Source organism: Prionailurus bengalensis, chromosome C2 (assembly GCF_016509475.1).
Source record: "Prionailurus bengalensis isolate Pbe53 chromosome C2, Fcat_Pben_1.1_paternal_pri, whole genome shotgun sequence".
NCBI lineage: Eukaryota > Metazoa > Chordata > Mammalia > Carnivora > Felidae > Prionailurus > Prionailurus bengalensis.
In genome coordinates, this window is record NC_057350.1 from 133,052,884 (window position 1) to 133,078,518 (window position 25,635).

Genomic DNA, 25,635 nt, shown 5'->3' on the forward strand with positions numbered 1-25,635 from the left:
TCTGCAGTGGCCTTAAAAGGACAGATCAAATTTTAGTCATTGGCCAACAGAAGCTAAGAGTTGTACCAGTTTTCAGTAAGACTGAGACAGATTTTGTTAGTTTCATGAAAGAAAAAGGTAGTAGCTGCCTTCTAAGGAGGCAAGGCATAGGAAAACCAGAAAAGGAACTGCACCCAAGATGTTGGAATCCTGGATCAATAGCAATTCATCTAATGACAGTATTTTTAGTAAAACACACCTTAATAAAAATACTAAGGAATTTTAATAGACCACAGTGTCCCTTTAAAACAAAGGGGTAGAATGGCAACTGAATAAATGAGTTTATACATACATAAATGTGGCAATGTAATCTCTAGCCACAGAACTAGAAACACATGGCAAACGAAATCCCCGTTCTCTGCTCTGGAAACACTGGGGTCTGGAATTTAATATCAGGCTCCATGTTCTAAACGAGCTTTTGCCATAACAGAAATAAGGTGAAGGGACTAGAGACTTCCAGACTGCCAGAGAGAAGACTTCAGGCAAGACCTGCTGGCTCTGAGGAAGGGATGGAATTGATTTCTTACGTGAAAAGGAGGAAGAAGACGTGGAGGTAGAAGTGGGTAGGAAGGATGTGTCAACAACTTTGTGTTCTGATCAACAAAGCCTGTTCAAAGATGGTGAATTCTCCATCATTAGACGGGTTTAAGCAGGGAGTAGGAATGCTGTAGAAGATTTCCTCCATGGGGAGGAGGCCAAATGAAATGTCTTTGAGATCCTTCCAGCCCTGAGATTCTATAACATGGGGAGTTCTAGGACAATTGGTGCTCCTTCTCTCTTCTCTAGAGAACTTGCTCCTGAAGGCTATTGCTTTGGTTTCTCCCTCACTTAGATCTCAGCTGATAATAAAGAAAAAATGTAATTGACACATCTTACCTACTTTCGAAGTATTACATACACTGGCTGACACATCTGAAAATATCCCCTTCAGGCCTCCAAAAGTCTCCACGAAGAAGTACTTGTCACTTGATCCTGCCATAGCTAGCAGTTCTACAGGATTGGCACCAGCGATCCCCACAGCCAGAACAAGAATGCCTTTGTCCCTCAAGGCCTTGGCTGTGGCATTGAGCTTATCTGCATCGTGGGATTCCCCATCGGTGATCACAATGAGGACTTGGGGGACCCCTTTGTGCAGGCGGCTGCCCCGGGCTTCAGTGAACATGTGGTCTGAAAAGCCTAGTGCCTCAGCGGTGTAAGTATTGCCCCCCATGGGCTGGTCATTCTGGAGCACCGAAATCACCTCCCATTTTGTGCTGAGGTTATCCAGATAAAACAGTACCTCTGGGTCATCAGCATACTTCAGAGCCCCAAACCGGACCTGATTTTTGCCAACGTCAGCTTTTTTCACCAAGTCAATCATAAAGTCTTTCATGATATTATATTCGTCATAGTCAATGCTTCCAGAGCTATCAATTACAAACACAACATCCAGAACTTCAATTCGCTTGCATTCTAGAAGAGAAGGAGAAAGGAAAACCACATCAAATTAGCTTTGGACATCATGGGAGACTCCTCTCCCCACACCTGTGTTTTAATTGCCAGGGTCTCCTCTCCATGGGATCAAGTTGTACATTAGGATGTCCATTCCTTGGGTAACAGACACAATACACGTACATTTGTGCTGCTAGTATGCAGAAATACTCAGGCAAGCTTTTAGGACAAAGTAGATATGAAGCCTACTGTAGAGGCCACAGAGGGGGCCAACAGTCACAGGATCAGAGGAATAAACACTTCAAATGCTTTAAACTAAAAAGGAAACACAAATTCTGTAGACATTTTCCTGTATAAATAGTTTCTTCAACATGTGCTTTCATTTACACAAATTTGTCTTTTGTTTTTTTTTTTTTTAAGCCACAGGGATGCGATTTTTTTCTTAACATAAACCTTGGGGAAATGACCACATGAAAATGAACTTGGAAACACTGTATATTTTTTCAGTTATAGGACAGCTGATTCTTCAAGGTTACATTTTCTTTCTTTTTAGCTTCCTTGAAACATGATCTATTTTCATTATTGGGCCTCATCATAGAAATAAGCCCATCTCACACTTGGCCTAACTAATGGTCCTGGCATGGTGCTCCTATTAACTTTTCAAACTTTGGGTCAATGGCATGGAACAGTGAAGCTGGAAAGACCCAGTTAATTACTTAATCCTTGTGTGTGCAACACATTCTATTTAAAGGCACAGAGTTCCAAACTACAACTCATTCATGCTGGAGAAGTCGAATCCTAAGATGGTTGATGATTAATTCTTTCTGCAGCACAATCTCTCCACAGGCATTAGAAAGGTATGTTCCAGATGTTAACTCACCCACTCTGGAGAAACAGACTGGGGTCAAAATAGGCCCCCTCCCTAGAGGCTCACCACATTTCCTTCCTCTGCAAGCCACTTGCTTGCTATTGAAACTCTGTTGAAAGTCTCAGAGCCAATCAATGTGCTTATCTCACTGACTAGAGGCCATGTGTACATAGTCATAAACCAAGCTCTCAGGAAAGGCTGGTTCCACAAAAGAAGAAACTACATCTCTCTGGCCTTTGGCTGCCCTGGGGAGCCCGCCTGCATTACCCAAGGGATTAGGGTATAGATTGCTCAGTGTTGGTACCCTTTGAAGATTCAGATTTGTACTGGATGGAATTATCGAGAAATACAATCCAGGTTTATTTTCTACAAAGCACATACCACAATCACCAAACCTTCCAGTGGGAGTTGGACAGATCTGTTATTTGACCAACAATGTTCCTCTCTTTCCTCAAAACTCTGTTAAGACCCATCTTCTTCGTAGAGATTTTTCAGAACACCTCAGGCATCAAGGCCCAGGGATCACAATGTCAATCAGTCCCTTCTATTTGCTTGACTTGTTTCATCACCTGCATTACTCTGCAGTTTCATGGGCAGAGAGGATGGGGACTCTACTATTTACCTCCTTCAAGGCATCCGTTGCTCACGTTCCCATAGGATACTCCTCCTTGATAGGATTTAATATCAAAGTGTTTTTACAAATGTTATCTCACTTTACAGAAGTACTGGCTTTTAAAAATTGTAAAACAAATAAACATACATTGGGTGTTAGGTCAAAGGGCAGTCACCTCGCCCAGGAGGTTATGCTCCAGTACTGCTTGCCTCAAACACAGCCCAAGGACACCGGTTATATGAGGCTGGCTGCTTGCCTCCAGGTGGAACAGACTCTGGTATAACTCAGGCTCCAGGGTTCCCCATGGGGTCAGGCTGAAGCTGTACTATAGCTGAGACTGCCTCCTCGCTCAGCTCCCACCCCTGCCCTGTCCTACTTCCCTTACCCCCTTCTGAAAAGGCCTTCAATAAAATCACTTCCCCAAGAGCCTCTGACTTAGCTTCTGCTTCCGGGGAACCAGGCCTAAGACATTGTCCTAGTGCTCTTTGTCTACAAATGGGGAACAATCCAGGTGGACCAAAATTATTCTGTATTCATTCGACAGTTCTGATGAGGAAAGGTGCATTTTATACGTAGGTAAAAAGCCACGGGGATGAACATTCCAATTAAGCCAAGTTTGCAAGGTTCAAATAGTTTATTTAATTCAAGCAACAATGGCTAACACAGACGTATTTTGGAAAATGCCACTAGTGCATGTGCTCACACCTACCTTCACGGGGGCTGCATATTCCAAAAACAAGATCATCTTCAATGTGCTGCAGAATATCAAAATTCTCAACATAAAACACCATCTCTGGCCTCCCGCTGATCTCCTCAAGCTGGGTGACATTGGAGCCAAACACCCCCACCGAGTAGATTATTATGCCTTCTTGTCGAAGAGCTACTGCTGGCTCCTTGACTATGTCCTGAGCTTCACCATCAGTGATGAGGATGAGAAACCTCCTGACATTGGGCCGGGCCCCCTTGGCAGGGCTGAAGTACTGAGACATAAAGGTTAGGGCACCACCCGTCAAGGTGGTTTCTCCAATGTGAGCCATCCGGTCTATTGCATCTGAAATTTCATGCTGGGACATGTATCTATTGAGCGGAAATTCCTCCTTATTGATGTCGCTGAACTGGACTACGCCGATCTGCACCCGATCTGCCCCAATCTGAGATTTGCTCACCAGGTTTTTCATAAATGTTTTCATTTTGCTGAAGTTTTCAAGTCCTATACTGCCAGAACTGTCCACCAGAAACATGATGTCTGCTTTCATCTCTTTGCAGGCTGCATGGAAGAAAACAAGGTGTTTATTCAAGTGGGCTTCAGGTGAAAAGATTAAGGGCAAACAAGAAATCCAAAACACAAATAATTCTATCCTGAAGTTAAGTGTGAGTTTGGTGAGGATGGCTAACAGGTAAATAAAGCACTGAAGGCCATAAAAGTGAGGCTATTCTATTTGTTATTTATATCTTTAATTTGTAATTCAGAGTATCTTAACCTTAGCACTATGATAATTTTTATCATGGAGGGCAGCCCATGCATCATAGGACACCATAGGACATTTAGCAGTACCCTGACCTCTACCTGTTAGATGCCAGGAGCACTCCTCCAGTTACGACAAACAAAAGTTACTCTAGACATTGCAGGTATCCCCCAAGGAGGCAAAAATCACCCTCGGTTGAAGACTACTGACATAGTTCTAAAAGGTTTCATAGAAGTTTTATTAAAAAGCAATTTAAATACATCTGAGGTACTTAAAATCAGGTATCATTTGCAGTGTCTAATTATAGGTCTAACCTAGCAGGGATCTGTGGGAAGAGGCTAATGAATATTTATTAAGGAGAACTCCTCCAAACACCTTTCTTACGCTTCCGATATTAATTAGAACACCATAATGGGCTCCTAGTTCTGCTCTGGAGAACAAACATAGCTACTCAAGTCAACAAACATTGACTTGGAAATTTATGTTGTTTCTCTAAACTTGTGATGTCGAATATTGCAGGATAGTAATTTATGAGCTGAAGTCAAAGGGTAAATTCACCATGTCCCCTACCTTCTTCAGCACAGATTTCCTGAACAACTTGGTTTCTTATGTCTTTCAAAGCGTCGAAGTCATGCACGTAGTATACCCTCTTTTCCTCGCCTGCAATTTCTCGCAGCTGTGTTTGGTTGGCCTCCTTGACCCCAATGGCATAAACACGAATGAGCTCTTCTCTCAGTCTGTTTGCAGGCTCCAAGATGCTATCCTTGGACATGCCATTCGTCAGGACAACAAGATGACACGGCACTCTGTTTCCTCGCTGCTTCTTTGCTTTTTGCAATAGCCCTAGCGTGAAATTCAGGGCTGCACCCGTGTTTGTATTCCCACCCATCTGCCGGATGTTCTCAATGGCCTTTCCCAAGTCATGCTTGTTAGTGTATTTATTGATCTCAAATTCCAAGTCCCAGTTGTCAGCATACTGAACGGCCCCAACCCGCACTTTTTGGGGAGCGATGTTGAACATCCCTACGACCTCTGACAGGAAGGTCTTCATTTCATGGAAGTCGGTGGCCTGGGTGCTTCCAGAGCCATCAATGAGCAGATAAATGTCTGCTTCTTCAGTGTCCACACAACCTAAAATGGAACCAGAAAGGTTGGCTGTGGCACAGAGGCAAGTGTGAAGAAGGAATGAAAATAGATGGGAAGTAGAACAATACAAGCGTCTTGAGACAGAAAAATGGAAAACAGCTCCTAGGCATAAAAGACACTACTAGCTTAACGTAGGAAGAATTTAACATCACTGCGCCCAAATAAATTGCTTCTGACAGTTTACGACAATTTTGATAGTTCTCTGCCATGAATCAAAGCAAATCTGGATATAATAAAAGATTAGAAAGAAGACACGAAGATGATTTTTACAAGTCACTTCCCTCAATAGTGAATAACTGCTTAGCAAAGAGGCAAGTGGTATGTTGGGAAATGGAGAAGGTATTTAACTGGACATTGTGGACAGAGGAGCTCTCTTTCTTGAAAACCTGAACAAACTATTTACTCTCATCTACTCCTAGCCAATTAACAAAACTAGGGGTATCATCGTCAGTGGTCTTATTTGTGTAGGACAACTACGCTTTTACAGTAAACATGCCAGCAATGTTTGTGGAAGAATGTATACATATATATGCGCATGTATATCTACACATAGTTTATATAGTATGCACGTGTACATGCAAAATATTTAAAATACACTGCTTTCTCTCCAAACTCACAGATACTACAACAATACTTCACAACAAATCACTCTGTCCTCCAACCACGTCATGCTTCCTGTTTCTTCTCTAAGTTGGAATTTGAGGACGATGGAAGAAAAGGAGAGAAAAATACAGAAAGAAAAAAGAAACAGTAGTGCCTGGGTGGCTTAGTCGGTTAAGTGTCTGACTCTTGATTTCAGCTTGGGTCATGATCTCATAGTTTGTGAGTTCAAGCCCCACATTTGGCTCTGTGCTGACAGCGCTGAGCCTGCCTGGGATTCTCTCTCCATCCCTCCCCTCCTCTCAAAATAAATGAATTAACATTAAGAATAAAGAAATAAAGGAAAGAAAGGCAAAGGGGAAAAAGAGACAAGTAAAGGCAGAGAAACAGCAAAGGATGGTGTTCTAGGGTGTTTTTAAGTCATGAGAAATCCTGGACAGGAAATCCCTCCTCCCCATTCCAGCACTACAATGGCTTTCATTCTCCCCCCAGTTTACACTTTGAACCATCAAACAAAGGTAAGAAATCAGGAACTTATCCTCCCTACCCACAGCATGCCCTGCCAGTCCCTTCTCTATGTAGAATAACCTGAGAGGAGAAAAAGAGAAGGATCTGATTAATCCTTCTCTCAGCTAAGGACTTTACCAGATTTGAGCGTTTCAGTCCGTTCTGAGAAGACAGAGACCGTGTGCGTTATCTGGTTCCGCAGCTTCTTCAGAAATGTCTGGTTGTGAGCAGCCAGGTCAGAGAAGGTTTTCAGTTTGGACACATGCTGCTCAGCGGGGTGAGAGGCGATCTTCTCCAGCTGGCTGTCGCTGGCCCCCTCTATGCCCATGGTGAAGATGGTCACGCCCTCGCGCCGGAGGTTAACGGCCGCCTTGGTCACGTTATCCTCTGATGGTCTGTGGGTCACCAGCACGGCAATCTGGGGCACCCCCTGATTCTTCCGACTGCCATTGCGTGCATTGAACACTTCCTTCCTGATCTTTCTGATGGCAGCTCCTGTGTAGGCCTTCCCAGCCTGGGGAGAGAGGGTCTGTATATTCTGGAGAACCTCCGACTTATTTACACCCCTGCTGAGGGAATTTATCACCTTCGTCTCATTGCTGTAGGCCACAAGGCCAACCCTCATGCAGTTCTCCTTTATGTCAAGAGCAGATATGCTTTCTTCCAGGAATTCCTTAAGATAGTCAAAGTTGTCCTGGCTGCCATTGATGGACACATCCAACAGGAACACCACATCAGCCACAGATGGGCCTTGGCAAACTGTGTGGACAAGGAATGAAGAAGCACAAGTTTAGCTAGAGGTAGGGCATCTTTGCTCAGCATTAGAAGGCGTGGAGAACATCTACCAGAGCTTGGTTATACACTTAAAGAAAGAAGGCTGTATACAAAATGATTATGAAGCTGAGATCAGAAGGTCCTAGATTCAAATACTGGATCTTAGCTCAAGTCCCAGCTTTGATTTCCTTATCTGTGAAACTAACATTTATCTCATGAAATTGCTATGGGGATTAAATGTGATACCGTGCTTCGCTATGGGAGCTGGTGCATAAAAGCCACTCAGTGAATAGCTGCTACTGCAATCATATTAAAGTATTATTAAAATCAATAGGTAGAGTCCAAATATTCCTAAGATGTGGTAATGGAATAGTGATTGCACTTTCTACTCTTTTATTTGGGAAAGATGTTAGTAATAGGATTCGCATTTTCATAGATTACCACAAGAAAATCATTCTGTATTATCAATAGACAATTATATTGTCTCGTTCAAGCAGATTTAAGCAGCAGTAATATGAATTTCCTATGTTACTTAGTAAGACTTGTATACTTGGAGCAAATTGTTTTTTCCTGGCTCTCCCCTGCCCTTCACTTGGGTGATGTTCGTAAACTCCTGGCCCCTCTTGTTAACAGTACAAGAGGACAGACTGAGACACAGGGCAGCAGGTTAGAGGCAGAGCAGAACACAGGAAGCTCATCAGGATTAGAGCAGCAGGAAGGGAGAGCATGTGGGCTGAAGCTACCTGAGGCTGGGAATCCAAGGGCCCGATCTACCCGATTTCAAACTTCAGCCTGGCCTGGGACCAGGCCGTGTCACCTCAAAGAACGCCTGGGAGTTTCTGCAGAAGCAAGGGTTTGGCCTTCCTGAAGCTGGTTCTAGTGCTATCATCCTGTGATTACATTATGTGGTTTGAGGAGGCAAGGATTTCTTTAGGAACAAATCCGCCCTTTAAAGGAACCAGTAAATAAAACTACATAGCAACTAAAGCCCAAGGAGACTGATAGCTCAGAGACGGGCTGGGTGGTAGGGAGGTGTCCCTGGATTTTAAGATGTGTCGATGACATGCAACATAAGTGAAACATGGAAAAACCAAGCTTTGTGAGGTTCACTGGATTTATAATGGTCACAATCCTTGGGTCCTCTTGAACACGTGAATATTTAACATCTGAAAATGCAGCCCAACTTTTGAGGAAAGGGAGGCTCACAGTTTCAATCCTCTCCCCATGCTGATTTTTCAAAAGCAAATTAATCATCATTCTATACATGTGCTCTGAACCCACCTTCCACAAGAATGTCATCTGCCGCTCCGTCCCTGTACTGGGTCGCTTCCTTGATGATCTGCGTCATGTTTTGGGAAAACGCGCCCAGGTCCCTGACCGACCGAAGGTTGAAGTGAAACTGAGCCGTGGCCATGGCCTTCAGCTCCTCCTCAGAAGCTTCCTGCAGCCCCACGGAGATGATTCTCACCCCGTCTTCCCGCAGGGCCTTGGAGGCCTCTTCCACGTCGTCGTCCTCGGACGCCGCCGAAGCCAGGACCACCAGAATCGGGGGAAACTGCTTCTTGTCCCTCCCGCCAGCTGCTCCGGAGAAGAAGGTCCTGTGGGCCTCCCGGAGAGCTTTTCCTATCCGCAGGGAGCCGCCGATGAAGGCGAAGTTCTTCTTGAGGTGGTTCAGCATGGGGTTCCTGCTCTTGAAGGTGCTCAGCTGGAACTCACTGTGGAGCCGGTCGCTGTACTGAGCCAGGGCCACGCGGTACTTGTGGGCCTCGATGGGGAGACTGGTGATCATCTTGGTGATGAACGTTTTCACAAGAGGGAAGGACTTAGTTCCCAGGTGATCAGAGCTGTCCACCAGAAACACAACATCTGCATACTCAGGGCCTAAAAACCCAGAGACATACAAACAAAGCACAAACTTTAGAAATGTACTACCTGTTTAATACTAACCATTTGGATAAAACCTACTTTCCTTTATTTGTATTTTTAATACCTTCCCAATGAACTGAAAATAACAGTGTGACATTACGTATTTGCCCAAGAAAAGAAATCTTTATTTCGTGGGCTTTTTCATACACCTTTGCATTTGAACTTCTCGCAAATTAAGTATCACTTTTGTGTGGAATTAAAAAAAAATAGGTAAATTTAGAGAAGTAGAAAATCCTGGGTTTTTATATCTTTACTGGATACTTCCCAATCCCCCACCCTTTTTTTTTTGCTTTCAGAATTTGATCTCAGTTTATATAAAGAGAATAAAAAATTTAATTGAGAATCACATTGCTTTGAATTTGGGTGGAGATGCTCTTTCATTGTGATTCCTCTTTAAGCAATGTAACATTGATCTGATTGACTTACAAACATATTAGTTTGTATTCCCAAATGTTAAATGGATGAAGTTTAAAAAATACCTAAAAATCATAAAAATGTGGCAAATTTAAAGTTCTTTATAATATTTTTTGGCGAGCCATGTGAATGATCATTATAATGCTCACATAAGTAAAATGTGATGGAAACCAGTATGTCCTAAGTTAGGAAAGGGATTACAGTTTTGGTTTCTATTAAAAACATAATTTGTATATAGAAATACAATAACTTTGCTGAACTTTGAAGGATTCATTCAGTGCCAGGTTCAATGCTAAGTATGTAGAATTATATTTTAATGTGATAGGGAATCACTGGATTCAAGCACAAAATGTTGTTTATTGGTGACCTGCTCATTTGAATGCAGAGTCCTCCCCACTCTAGTAGAACATCTATGTCTTTTCTGTGGTAGGGAGAGGTCTGTCTGTCTGATGGTATATATTTAAGCAAATATAGTGTACTTGAATAATGGAAGTCCTGACTTTTTTTTTTTTTTTTTTAATCAGCTAACTCCACCTGCCCTGTCAAACCATTCTACATACTTGGGCTTCAGGTTCCTCACCTTTCAAATGAGTGGATTCTACTAGAAAATATGTAAAGTCCTTCCTCACTTTGAGATTCTGATGAACAGAAGTGGTTATAAGATAAATTCCAATCAAATGAAAATAACCTCTTTCTGTCTACACCTGCTAGGAAACCAGCGTTGGCAACCCTGTGTGTGATTTCATTTTCTTGATAGCAGTCTGGTTGAGGCATGATGGATAACATCACACCTTGTCTTCTAAATAACCTAATTTCAACTGGTTTGGGATTCTTTTGATAATCATACAGTCAGCAGTGTCTTAATGAAGGTGAATCAATATTGTCTTCTAAGAGAAGGCCAGAATCCCTACGAGGACTGTCAGGGGAGCCCTGCGCAGGATGGCTTGACTTGTGACCAAAAGTGACCATTCTATTCATGAATAAGCCCCCACATCTTGCATGGAAAAAGGAAATGTGGACAATTGGCATGTGAGACAGATTCAGGTTCTGACACAGCTCAGCGTTATGTCTGAACAGTGGAACACTTGGGGAAAAAGAACTGCTCTCTTTAAAACAACTTAATATCAAGCCCCGTGAGACATCAAAGAAAAATGTTTGCAGAACAAAGTCTAGTTTATCTCTTCTGAAAACGTGCTTCCAAGGTCACAGTCCTTGAGAAAGCTATGAAAGCCAATATAGGTGGCCCTGGACATGAAGTGACCAGTACAAGTAGTCACTATTTTGAGGTGATCAAGGAGTGAGGGGCAGGCCAGTATTTTGACTTCATGTCCACTGGACAAAGGTAACTGACAGACAGCAAACAGCTATGGAGCTTTCTCTTCAGGGCAAAAGCACTCTCTTTACAATAAGCTAACAGTTTAAATTGGAGCAAATCTGGATACTTAACTAAGACAATGTTTTGGCACAAATGAACTAGGAAGAAACATTCCAAATGTTCCAGGCCTGAATCTAATATTAAATGATAGAATTTTAATGCAACCTCCCCAAAGGCCTAAAAGGGGTTGAAATTGAGGACAAAATAATAGCTCTCATATCTTTCTATCATAACCAAGGAATAAGGTCCAGAACAAATGATCTTTAAAGGAGCACAGGATAACATCACAAAGAAATTGAGCTACCATCCATCCCTTCACCACCATCAAAAGCAAAGTAAAGCAAAGCAAAACTCTTTAAGTAGGTCAAACTGATCTATTTTCTGTAGTAAAAATTAAGGAAAAGAACTCTTTCTATTTTTTTTTTTTTTAACTTACCAGGATCTTTGTTCATAGAGACATGGGAACAAATTATTATAAGGAACAAGATCAGCAGCATTTTCCTCTTATGACCTAAAAAGTCTCCAACTTGAAATCTGAAAAGGCAAAAACAAACACCTAAAATTGTGGATATTTTGTAATCAAGACACACAAATAAGAGCACACAAAATTTTATAGCAAACTGGGTGCAATAGAAGGCAGAATTTCTCAGGTGCCCCGACTTTCTGATCTGTGAAGAGCCTTAGAGAAAAAGATCCACAAAAATTCACACAATCACAACATTTTTTTCCTGGTCCAAGACCCTGCAGAAACATGAAATTCTGGATTATAAATGGAGGTAGCCAGCTGCCTTCTAGCTCCAACAATATTTTGTGTCTCTATTAGTCATTTTCCCTGTACCCTCGTGTTACCCTTGGTCTACTCTTTGCCAAGACAATTCAGAGTTCACGGCTGGGACACAGTCTAAAGGCCTGATTTATCATTTCTCCATCATGAACATGTAGGTGTGTTTCATCTTTGAGCAATAAGTATTTTTAGATGGGGTAAAAATTCCATCTTTTCCCCTATCCTACATAATTACAAAGGTAACCATTTTCCCTTATCCTTAAATTTGAGAGAAGACATAAAAGTAGTGACCCTCCATATTCCATATGATATCTTGCTCCTCAAAATGACTCAATTTGTACTATTTTGCTTCCAACTACCTAGAACTGCATGAGGCAAGGGTTTTCCAATTCTATTGACCTAAAGAATCTTCGGTCACCTATAATTATTCATTTTATAGAATGAAATAAAATATTGAAGACGTTGAAAATAAATATTTTCCTGAAGCAGGTTTAGCTCATTTATTCACTCATTCATCCCCTGAATGAAAAACTAATTGATCCATATTAAGAAACTAGCATCTTTGTTTCTTGCTAAGTTCTTACCCAAACATGAATTTGCAATATTATATACGGCCATCTCACTCCTTGTCAGGCAGGCTCCCAGTGCTTAGTATTTCATCCCTTCAGAAAACGGACCTGTGCCATGAGAAATTCCATCCCCATTTCCTCACCTACTCCATCATCCCTCTGACATTCTGGAATCTGGGACTTTGCTCTGTTCCTTCATAAGAAGCCTAGATGATATAAACTTTTCAGGCCGTAAGTCAATTTATCAATTCTATTCTGAATTATTCAGTGAACTGGAAGGGGCTCATAAGAGGTTGTTTTTAGTTCAACCCTTACATTTTAGAGGAATGTTAGCCCTAGAGTAGATTGCCCCAGATGAAAACCAAGTCATAATATCTGTACAAATTTTGTACTAACGTGTATAACAACAACAAATCCTCCCACTTGTTGTGCCTTTAGTATGTGCCATGTCCTGTGCTAAGTGCTCCACATTTGTTCTCCTGTTTGCTATGGATAACACACCTAGTAGCAAGTGAAATTATTCCGATTTTGCAGATAAGGAAACAGTTTCATGAAGGGGACATAAATAACGGTTTCAAAGTCACCTTGATAAAATGGGCCAGAGTTGGGCGTACAACCCATTTCTGTCCGACTCTAAAATCTGTCCTTGCAAACTGTTATCCCAAACTCAACACGGTGAACCTAAGAAGTGTCTCCAAGTTTTTTTCTGAAAGTTAAAACCTGGATGGAACAGTGAGGATTAGGTAAAGCCATGATAATCCCAAAGCAGCATGAAGCATCTGGAAATTTCCCCATGCAGATGATCAATACCAGTGATACAATAAAAGTTGAATTCTTTGGAATAGCATCTTGTGAAATAGTTTTCTCACATCCTTGAAATGGATTCAAAAAGCTGGTGTGTTATAAGGCCATCCAGTGTGGAAGCCCACACGCGAAAGGTTCTCTTGAAGTGCATATGGGCCCTTCTTGGTGTGTGCAATAAGACTGGTGGTGGGCTAAGCCTCTAAATTCATGTTTGGAAGGGCTGGGATCATTTTTACCACATTGAAACATGGATGAACTGCCTAAATCTGTATGCTGTTCTACTCCCAGACATGGCCAGGATTTATATAATTTTTTTTAGAATATCTGAATATTTAAAATAAATTTTTAAAATACCTGAAGACATAAAGGGAGAATAAAGAAACAGAAAATGTAAGTTCATTGTACGTTCTTCTTAATAGTGAGATTGACTGCTTGTTATAGAAATATTGTCAAAAGGTATAGTTCTCCTTAATCTAAATTTTGTTGTAATTTATTTATTCTGAATCAAAAAAACAAAACACAGAGGCCAATATACATCTTTTGGAAGTTATAGGCTATAAAAAGCTTTTTAAAAAATCTGGATCCCTGTAAACTTTCTGTTGAGAAGGTAGAATGTTTCTAATTTAAACCACAGCTGCAAAAGCAACACAGTCACCAAACACTTGGCTTCAACCCCAGAATGTTTAGAACTTGTGCAACACCTCTCTTGAGGCTACTAAGAACCAGGGGTTTCAGGGAGACCTCTGCCCCATGCAAGCCAATTCATAATCTAGGACATGTCTTCCAAAAAAATATTAACAGCCCAAGAGGGATACTAAAGAGACCTCAGCAAAATTAAGATAAATGCCTTTTTTTCCCTTTAAAATGAGCATGCAGGATACATCATTTCTGAGCATATGGACTGTATTTTTCTTCAGAAACAGACTATTGTCAGCTGCTGCACTGTAAAAAAACACTGGGTCTATTCCACAAAGGTCACGACAAATTGCCATTTGTTTATCTACCCCCACTCACAATCTCTCCACTATTTCCCTTCCTTGAGCCATGCTACTTCTCAGAAGTCAAAAAGTAGAAAGAAAAATATTCTAAGTAAGACTTACACTCACTGAAACGCTGCAGTATGAAGCCTTCACATACAATAGGAACAAATAAACACGAAACAATAATGGTAAACAATACAAAACACACAAGCCCTCATGAGGCAAGCAAATCACATAGTTTTACTGCTAATGTCATGTTTTTCCCAACTGCATTTTCTGGAATCACAAAAAAGAGACTGTGTATGTTGATCATATTGAATGAACAAGGTCATTATGACCCTGCCATTTTGTAAAATGTATACTCATATGTGTTGAGAGCAGTTGATTCAGTAGAAAGAGCACAGTCTATAGCATCATGACTTGGGTTTCACTCTTCCTTAGTGGTTGTGTCACTGGACATCCCACCTCACTCCTGTGGGATCCTCATCTGAAGCACAGGGGTCACATCCTCTAAATTCTAGCATCTCCACACATTAACAGTTTTTTGACCTAACAAATAGTACTAGAAGAAAAAAAAAGTGACCAGTTAAGCTAAGATCACACTGAAATACAGAGCACGTGTTCTGAAACAGTCTTATGGAGCAAAGTGCCCCTCGGACAACCACCTGTGCAGGTCTGGTCCTGTGTTAGAGGGACTATGACAGCAAGAAAAGGAGTAGGTCAGAATTATTGACCCTTTCTGGTTAAGAAATGCTGCTGGAATCCTTCCAGACCCAAGTACACCAACTGAAGGGGACTAAAATTTCAATAAGGCAAGCTTATTTTATTTAAGCTGGGAATTAATGACCAGCTTAAAAATTAGGAAAACTATAGAATAAACCCAAAAGGAATAAAGAGGTACTAAAATACTAAAAATCTGAGCAGAAATCAGCAAACTAAAAAACAAAGCTAAAAGAAGATCAAGATTTGAAAACGCCAACCTCATAATAGACTGATCAAAAAAAGATGACATAAATAGATAATTATATGAATGAAAAAGACATAACTATAGATAAGACAGACTTTTTAAAAATTGAAACAGTAGTTAACAGTATTCACAGAAAACTCCAAGCCTACGTGATTTTACTGGCACGTCCCAAACTTTCAAGATACAGGTCATTTGAATCTTCTACAAATTCTTTCAGAGATCAGAAAAAGAGGAGTATTAGCCAGTTCCTTTTTGGGGGGGCCAGTAAAATCTTGATATGTAAACTAGACAAAGACAGCATGAGAAAGGAAAAACATCCATTTTACTCATGAATATAAATATCAACAATAGCCAAATTATGGAAAGAGCCCAAATGTCCATCAACTGATGAATAGACAAAGAAGATGTCATGTGTGTACACACACACACACACACACACACACACACACACACACACTATGGGATATTACTCAGCCATAAAAAAAGAATCAAACCTTGCCATTTGCAACAACATGGTTGGAGCTACAGAGTATTATGCTAAGTGATAGAAGTCAGCCAGGGAAACACAAACACCATATGATTTCACTGGTATGGAATTCAAGAAACAAAAGAGATGAACATGCAGGGAGGACAGGTAGGAAGAGAGGCAAACCAGAAAACAGACTCTTAACTATAGAGAACAAACTGAGGGTTACTGGAAGGGAGAGGGTGGGGGGATGGGTTAAATGGGTGATGGGTGTTAAGTAGGATACTTGTTATGATGAGCACTGGGTATTATAAGTGACGAATCACTAGATTCTACACTTGAAACTAATGTTACACTGTATGTTAACTAACTGGAATTTAACTAAAAACTTGAAAAAAGAATAACTATAAAAAATCCTAAATAAAACATTAGCAAATCAACTCCTCAGTATATAAAAAAGATAATACACTGTTATCAAGTTGAGTTTAGCTCAGGAATGCAAGGATTGCATTTAAAAGCTACAATCTAAACATATAAATCTAAATATGTATTTAGAAAATACAGGACTATAACTTAACACATGAATAGACTAAAGGAAATAAAAAGTAAATACAAAAGGAAAACCACTCCAATTCATAACTTTAAGAAAAAACCTTTAGGAAACCAGGAGGAGAAGGAAACTTAATCTGACAAAGGATTTATTTTAAGAGACTTTTAAATATAGAGAACTGAGGGTTGATGGGTGGGGTGGGGGAGAGGGGGAAATGGGTGATGGGCATCAAGGAGGGCACTTGCTGGGATGACCACTGGGGGCTGAATGTAAGTGATGAATCATGGGAATCTACTCCTGAAGCCAGGAGCATAGCGTATACACTGTATGTTAGCTAACTTGACAATAAATTATATTTAAAAAATAAAACAAATAATATCCCTGATGAATATGGATGCAAAAATTCTCAATAAGATACTAGCAAATCGAATTCAACGGCATATAAAAAGAATTATTCACCATGATCAAGTGGGATTCATTCCTGGGATGCAGGGCTGGTTCAACATTCGCAAATCAATCAACGTGATACATCACATTAACAAAAAAAGAGAGAAGAACCATATGATCCTGTCAATCGATGCAGAAAAGGCCTTCGACAAAATCCAGCACCCTTTCTTAATAAAAACCCTTGAGAAAGTCGGGATAGAAGGAACATACTTAAAGATCATAAAAGCCATTTATGAAAAGCCCACAGCTAACATCATCCTCAACGGGGAAAAACTGAAAGCTTTTTCCCTGAGATCAGGAACACGACAAGGATGCCCACTCTCACCGCTGCTGTTTAACATAGTGCTGGAAGTTCTAGCATCAGCAATCAGACAACAAAAGGAAATCAAAGGCATCAAAATTGGCAAAGATGAAGTCAAGCTTTCGCTTTTTGCAGATGACATGATATTATACATGGAAAATCCGATAGACTCCACCAAAAGTCTGCTAGAACTGATACAGGAATTCAGCAAAGTTGCAGGATACAAAATCAATGTACAGAAATCAGTTGCATTCTTATACACTAACAATGAAGCAACAGAAAGACAAATAAAGAAACGGATCCCATTCACAATTGCACCAAGAAGCATAAAATACCTAGGAATAAATCTAACCAAAGATGTAAAGGATCTGTATGCTGAAAACTATAGAAAGCTTCTGAAGGAAATTGAAGAAGATTTAAAGAAATGGAAAGACATTCCCTGCTCATGGATTGGAAAAATAAATATTGTCAAAATGTCAATACTACCCAAAGCTATCTACACATTCAATGCAATCCCAATCAAAATTGCACCAGCATTCTTCTCGAAACTAGAACAAGCCATCCTAAAATTCATATGGAACCACAAAAGGCCCCGAATAGCCAAAGGAATTTTGAAGAAGAAGACCAAAGCAGGAGGCATCACAATCCCAGACTTTAGCCTCTACTACAAAGCTGTCATCATCAAGACAGCATGGTATTGGCACCAAAACAGACACATAGACCAATGGAATAGAATAGAAACCCCAGAACTAGACCCACAAACGTATGGCCAACTCATCTTTGACAAAGCAGGAAAGAACATCCAATGGAAAAAAGACAGCCTCTTTAACAAATGGTGCTGGGAGAACTGGACAGCAACATGCAGAAGGTTGAAACTAGACCACTTTCTCACACCATTCACAAAAATAAACTCAAAATGGATAAAGGACCTAAATGTGAGACAGGAAACCATCAAAACCTTAGAGGAGAAAGCAGGAAAAGACCTCTCTGACCTCAGCCGTAGCAATCTCTTACTCGACACATCCCCAAAGGCAAGGGAATTAAAAGCAAAAGTGAATTCCTGGGACCTTATGAAGATAAAAAGCTTCTGCACAGCAAAGGAAACAACCAACAAAACTAAAAGGCAACCAACGGAATGGGAAAAGATATTCGCAAATGACATATCGGACAAAGGGCTAGTCTCCAAAATCTATAAAGAGCTCACCAAACTCCACACCCGAAAAACAAATAACCCAGTGAAGAAATGGGCAGAAAACATGAATAGACACTTCTCTAAAGAAGACATCCGGATGGCCAACAGGCACATGAAAAGATGTTCAGCGTCGCTCCTTATCAGGGAAATACAAATCAAAACCACACTCAGGTATCACCTCACGCCAGTCAGAGTGGCCAAAATGAACAAATCAGGAGACTATAGATGCTGGAGAGGATGTGGAGAAACGGGAACCCTCTTGCACTGTTGGTGGGAATGCAAATTGGTGCAGCCACTCTGGAAAGCAGTGTGGAGGTTCCTCAGAAAATTAAAAATAGACCTACCCTATGACCCAGCAATAGCACTGCTAGGAATTTATCCAAGGGATACAGGAGCACTGATGCATAGGGCCACTTGTACACCAATGTTCATAGCAGCACTCTCAACAATAGCCAAATTATGGAAAGAGCCTAAATGTCCATCAACTGATGAATGGATAAAGAAATTGTGGTTTATATACACAATGGAATATTACATGGCAATGAGAAAAAATGAAATATGGCCTTTTGTAGCAACGTGGATGGAACTGGAGAGTGTGATGCTAAGTGAAATAAGCCATACAGAGAAAGACAGATACCATATGGTCTCACTCTTATGTGGATCCTGAGAAACTTGGCAGGAACCCATGGGGGAAGGGAAGGAGAAAAAAAAAAAAAAAAGAGGTTAGAATGGGAGAGAGCCAAAGCATAAGAGACTGTAAAAAACTGAGAACAAACTGAGGGTTGATGGGGGGTGGGAGGGAGGAGAGGGTGGGTGATGGGTATTGAGGAGGGCACCTTTTGGGATGAGCACTGGGTGTTGTATGGAAACCAATTTGTCAATAAATTTCAGAAAAAAAAAAAAAATAATAAAGTATGACAATTTGAAAATAAAGCTTCACCATTTTGCAGAAAAAAAAAAAAAGCAAAAAAAAAAAAATAAAACAAATAAAAAATAAAAATAAAATTAAAAATATAATAAAAAATATTTTTTAAATAAATAAAAATCTTCTGTGTATATCACCCTAATGGGGAAATTTTAGAAGTATTTTTTAAAAACATGAAGTACAATTAACACAGTGTTATATTAGTTTCAGGTGTATGATATAATGATTCAACAATAATTCCATATGTTACTCAGTGCTCACCACAATATGTGTACTCTTAATCCCCTTTATCTATTTCCTCTAACCTCCCACTCACCACCCCTGTGGCAATCACCAGTTTTTCTCTGAACCTATAGGTCTGTTTTTTGTCTTCTGTTTGGTTGGTTCCTTTTTTTTCTTTTTTTTTTTTTTTAATTTTTTTAATTTATTTTTGAGACAGAGAGAGACAGAGCATGAATAAGGGAGGGGCAGAGAGAGAGGGAGACACAGAATCCGAAGCAGGCTCCAGGCTCTGAGCTATCAGCACAGAGCCCGACGCAGGGCTTGAACCCACGAACCGTGAGATCATGACCTGAGCTGAAGTCGGACGCTTAACTGACTGAGCCACCCAGGCACCCCTTGGTTGGTTTCTTAAATTCCACATATGAGTGCAATCATATGACACTTGTATTTTTCTGTCTGATTTCATTTAGCAATAATACCTTCTCAGCTCATCCATGTTGTTCCAAATGGCAAGATACAATTCTTTTTTATGGTTAATATTCCACTGTAGGTATGCACACATCTTATTTATCCATCTATGGATGGACATTTGGGCTGCCTCCACATCTTGGCTATTGTAAATAACGCGGCAATAAACATGGGGGTACATAGATCTTTTCAAATTAGTGCTTTCATTTTCTTTGGGTAAATACCCAGTAGGGAAATTACTGGATCATATGGCAATTCTATTTTTAATTTTCTGAGAAACTTCCATGCTGTTTTTCACAGTGGCTACACCAATTTGCATTCCCATCAACAGTACACCATAAAACTCCTAGAGGAAAATATAAGCAGTAGTTTCTTTGACATAGCTATAGAAACATTTTTCTAAATACGTCTCTGCAGGCAAGAGAAACAAAGTAAAATTAAACTATTGGAGCCACACCAAAATAAAAGGCTGTTGCACAGAAAAGGAAACCAACAAAATGACAAGGCAATCTACTGAATGGGAGAAGATATTTGCTACCGATGTACCCAAAAAGGGGTTAATATCCAAATATACAGTGAATTTACACAACTCGACACTGAAAGACCCCAAATAATCTGATTAAAAAGTGGGTAGAGGACCTGAACATTTTACCAAAGAAGACATATATCTGGCTAACAGACACATGAAAAGATGATCAACATCACTCATCATCAGGGAAACACAAATCAAAACCACAATGAGAGATGTCCTCACACTAGTCAGAATGGCTAAAATAAAAAAGACAAGAAATAATAAGTGTTGGTGATGATTTGGAGGAAAAGGAACCCTCATAACTGTTGGTGAAAAGTACTCTCTTTAAAATGAGGAAACAGAAGAATTTTGCTATCTTCTAGCAAAATTAAATCCATAAAGATTGTAAAAAGAACAAGAACACATAAAATTGCCATCGTTTGCAAGTGACAGGATTGTTTACATTTACAGCCAAATTATTAAAAATAGCAAATATTTGAGTCTTTTCATATAACATCAAGATATAAAAGTCAATTCCATATATCCATAACTAGAATATTTAAGTGTTTCTATGAGAGTCAAGTTAAAATAGCAACAATTATATATCAAGAAAAAATAAACTATGTAAAAGATTGATAGCAAAATTTATAAAACTTTACTGAAGGCCGAAATGACCAAAGAAATGGAATCCACAGCCCAGACATACCAATGTAGAATTGCCAGGCAGACCAGTGGGGGTGGGGAGGGATAGTTATTCACATGCAAACAGGTGAAATTAGATCTTTCCTTCCCACTGTAGACAAAAGTCCAAAGTTCTTGAATGTTAAAAGCAAAAGTTTAAAATATTAAGTAAAAACCATATGTGGATATATATTTCTGACCTTAGGGAAGAATGTCTCAAACATTCAGGTCATAGAAAATACCAGGGCGGGGGGGGGGGGGGAATTAATTAATTATTCTATATGAAAAACTTCTGTTCAAAGATGTTTTAAAGAAAGCAGAAAGACAGGTTACATATTGGAAAAAGATATCCACAATATTGACAAAAGATTGATATTGAAAACATAAATGTCCTTAGAATTTCTAGGAATAAATAACCCAAATAGGGAAAAGTCATCAACAGGTATTTCATAGAACTGGAAACCACTGAAAAGAACAACTTTAAATTCAAATAACAGCCCTGCCTTAGTTTAAAACTAAGGTCTCCTTTCTGCTTAATTATAAATTTTTGATAAAAAATAATATACAATTGCTGAGAAGTCTGTTTTGCCTTTTGTTTGCTACAAGCATTATGAGGCCTTTCCTGAATGTAATCCGCTGTGTAACAGAATGGGTTGTGTAACAGAATGGGTTGTAAACCTTCCTAAATGTAGTCTGATATGTAATGGAATGAGTGATTGTACATAAACTAACCGGCATTTCTCGCTTCTGTAAACCTGCTTGCTTAGCACATTCCTTACCTACCCTACTCCCTTCCCCCTTCCCCCTTTTTCCTCCCCCCACAAGTAACGGACAAAGCCTTCCCGCCAAAGGACAAAGGACGCCCAATCAGAGAACAACAAATGTCCTTACTTTAAAATCAACCAATCAGGTACCTCATAATTTAAAACCTCCCCTGTGCTACTTGTCTCTGTCTATAAAAACGCTGTACCAACCCTGATCGTGGCCTCTTGCGTCACCGGCGACGAGTGAGCAGAGGACCAGGTTTGAACCTGCAATAAACGACCCTTGCCGCTTGGCTTTGACTTACGACTCTGGTGGACTTTTGTGGGAGGTTTCGGAACTTCGGGCATTACACCATATGGGCAGCAAACAGAAAGAAATGTTCAAACTCATTTGTGATCAGGGAAATAGAAATCAAGATTATACTGAGATACCATTTTACATTTCATTCAATTGGCAAAATGTATAAAATATAACAAAATCAAGTAGTGGAGAGGATGTGGATAAACAGGACCTCATATTGTTGATGGAAGTATAAATTAAATCGCCACTTTGGAAAACAGTTAAGCCCTATCTTATAAAATCAAACATTTTCAAGCCCTATGACCTGGCAATTCTATACTCCTGGGGAAGCCCTTGCACACCTATGCCAGGTGATGTGTTCAAGAATTTTCACAGCAACACTGACTGCAGTACTGCAAACCTAGAAACAACCCAAGAAGTTGTTATTAATAGGAAAAATGAATAAATTGATGTATAATATTTATTTGTGTGGTTATGCTACATCAATTGAACTAATTACATCTAGGTGCGAAAATGCGAATGACTCTTAGCAACAAAATGAGACAAAAAGCTCGAGAAAACTACATGCAGTAGGCTATCCTTTTAAGTTAGAAATAATTCTAATTGTTACATAGTTTTAAAGGAATATAACTGTAATAAACTAATTTAAGAAACAAAGGGATGGCTTCTGGTCCAACATGTTAAGATACTTGAAGTTGACAATCCATTCCAATAACAAGCAGAAAGTGAACTGAATGAAAAAAAAAAAAAAAGTCAACAACTTTTCTTAGATCTGCAAGAGAAGTGCGGCCACAGGGCAAACTCCTGCCCTCCAAATTGAAGACTGACAGGCAGATTAAGAGAATCACAATTTACTGGAGCAGAAATTGATCAGCTAAAACCTCCCAGGGAACCAGTGGCTCAAGTAGCAAAACCTGAGCTGTAATTGACAAACTGCTGGAGGCTCAGCGTGGAGAAGTCTGAGGCATAAAAACTCCAGGAGGACCCAGTCATTAGGGGCCCCACACTCAAGAGAGTTTTGCCTTGGAGTGCTAACAGCTTTTTATAGTGAATATCTGAGAAACATATCCCCCTGCTTCTGGCAAGGATGAAGAAAAAGGAACCATTCTGAAATACAGCACAGTATTCTGCTCTTTTTAACAAGGTCTGCCCTCATGAAAAGCTTTAACTGGAGTCTAACCAGTAGGGATTTATTAGAGCCTAGCTAACCTGGGGGAAGGAGAATAGGCAATTCCAGCCCACGCTAGTCTTCCATGTGGGAAAAGGAAAGTACTCAATCCCCATTCCCCATGGTCTCACCTAACAATTGAGAAGTTGCAGGGGAGTGGTACTGAGAAGCACTTGTATGGTTTACAGTCCAGAGGCACTGGCTCACTAAAAGACATGCATGCTCACAACGAGAGAACACTCCCCTTTGCTCCACATCCTAGCTCCATGTTGCTAAATGCCTTTTTTGGGTTTTGTTTTTTTTTTAGTTTTTAAAAAATGTTTTATTTATTCTTGAGAGAGATAGAGACAGAGCATGAGCAGGGGAGGATCAGAGTGAGAGAGGGACACAGAACCCAAAGCAGGCTCCAGGCTCTGAGCTGCCAGCACAGAGCCTGAGGTGGCGTTCGAACTCACAAGTCTCGAGCTCATGACCTGAGCCGAAGTCGGACGCTCAACTGACTGGGCCACCCAGGAGCCCCACTAAAGGCCTTTTGACAGTAGTTCCTTTTACACAGTACATCAAGTCTGGCTATTAAGAAAATTTCAAAACCTACTTAAAGGCCAAAAACCAGAGTTTCAAGAGACAGAATAAGAAGAACTAGACAGAACTAGACTCGGATAGGACAGGGATGTTAGAAGTATCAGACCACAAATCTAAAACAACTGATTGCTATGCTAAGGGCTCTAATGGATAAAGTAGCACGCAAAAGCAGATGGCAATGTATGGAAAGAGAGAGATGGAAATTCTAAGAAAGAAAGACAACTCTACAAGATGTAACATACATGTAATGGGAATGCCTGAAGGAAAAGAGAAAAAGGAAAGTAAGTATTTGTAATAATAATAACTGCAAATTTCCCCAAATTAATGCCAGGCATCAAACCACAGATCCAGGAAACTCAGAGCAGGATAATGCTAAAAAACGAAACAAAAATCTAAGCTTAGGCATATAGTTTTCTAACAGAAAATCAAATATAAAGAAAAAATCCTGGGGTGCCTGGGTGGCTCAGTTAGTTGAGCATCTGACTTGTGGTTTTGGCTCAGGTCAAGATCTCATGGTTCATGGGATTGAGCCCCACATGGGGCTCCACACTGGCAGCGCAGAGCCTCCTTGGGATTCTCTCTCTCCCTCTTTCTCTCTGCCCCTCCTCTGCTCATGCTTGCTTGTGTGCACTCTCTCTCTCAAAATAAATAAACAAACTTAAAAAAAATGGGGGGCACCTGGGCGGCCTCGTTAATTAAGAGTCTAACTCTTAATTTTTGTTCAGGTCATGATCTCCCAGTTTGTGGGTTCGAGCCCCATGTCTGGCTCCATGCTGACAGTGTGGAGTCTGCTTGGGATTCTCTTGTGTGCTCTCTCTCTCTTTCTCTCTCTCTCTCTGCCCCTCCCCTTCTCACACGTGCTTGTGCTTACTCGCTCTCAAAATAAATAAACTTAAAAAAAGAAAAAAAAAATCCTGAAATAAGCCAGAAGGAAAAAAGAAAAAAAAAAAAAACAGCTTACCTATACAGGAGTAAAAAATTATACATGACTTTTTAGAAGCCATGCAAGCAAGAGACTACATTATTTAAAATATTGAAGGGAAAAATCCACCAACTTAGAATTCTTCATCCTATGAAATTATCCTTCACAAGGGAAAGAGATACACTTTCTGAGACAAAAATTGAAGGAATTTGTTGCCAGTAGATTTGCCTTGCAAGAGATGTTAAAAGAAGTTCTTCAGAGAGAAGGAAAAAGATCTAGGTCAGAAGTTTATATGTGCATAAGGAGAAGAACATTGGAGAAGGAATAAATAAAAGTAAAATAAAAACTTTTCTTGCTCTTATTTAATCTAAGAGAAAACAGTTTGTTCAAAATAATAGCAACAATGTGTTCAATTATGTGTGATGTACATATATATGCTCGTGTATATGTAAAATTAATGTCCATAATGATACAATGAATGGGAGTGAGAAGGTAGGATGATTTTGTTATTATAAGGTGCTCACACTACTTCTGAAATGGGATAGTGTTGTACCAAAGTGCATTTGCAATAATTGTACATATATTTTGTAAACTCTAGTGTAAACACTGAAAACATTTTTTTAAAAGTATATCCTAAGAAAGGGAGAAAATGCTATCATAAAATGCTCAATTAAACATCAAAAGGCATAAAAAGAGTGAGAGACAAAAATAGGACATCAGTGGTCTAAATGCACCAATTAAAAGAGAGAGATTATCAGAGTTGATCAAAAAACATGACCCAACTATATGTTGCCTACAAGAAACCTCTTTAAATACAGGCACAGATTAAAAGTAAATGGATATAGAAAAATACACCATTCTAACAACAATCA

At 39.9% G+C, this 25,635-nt stretch overlaps 1 protein-coding gene across 1 annotated transcript in view; it reads right to left on the reverse strand.

Annotated features, from left to right (window-relative positions):
* COL6A6 (collagen type VI alpha 6 chain) overlaps positions 1–25,635 on the reverse strand; it is a 171,547-nt gene that overhangs the window by 110,449 nt on the left and 35,463 nt on the right. Inside the window, exons 2-7 of the mRNA XM_043595423.1 lie at positions 11,596–11,693; positions 8,726–9,325; positions 6,809–7,429; positions 4,988–5,548; positions 3,661–4,218; positions 916–1,491 (exon numbers count right to left, since the gene is read on the reverse strand). Coding sequence (XP_043451358.1) covers positions 916–1,491; positions 3,661–4,218; positions 4,988–5,548; positions 6,809–7,429; positions 8,726–9,325; positions 11,596–11,656 — 2,977 coding nt within the window. The 5' untranslated portion in view covers positions 11,657–11,693. The remainder of the gene's footprint in view (positions 1–915; positions 1,492–3,660; positions 4,219–4,987; positions 5,549–6,808; positions 7,430–8,725; positions 9,326–11,595; positions 11,694–25,635) is intronic.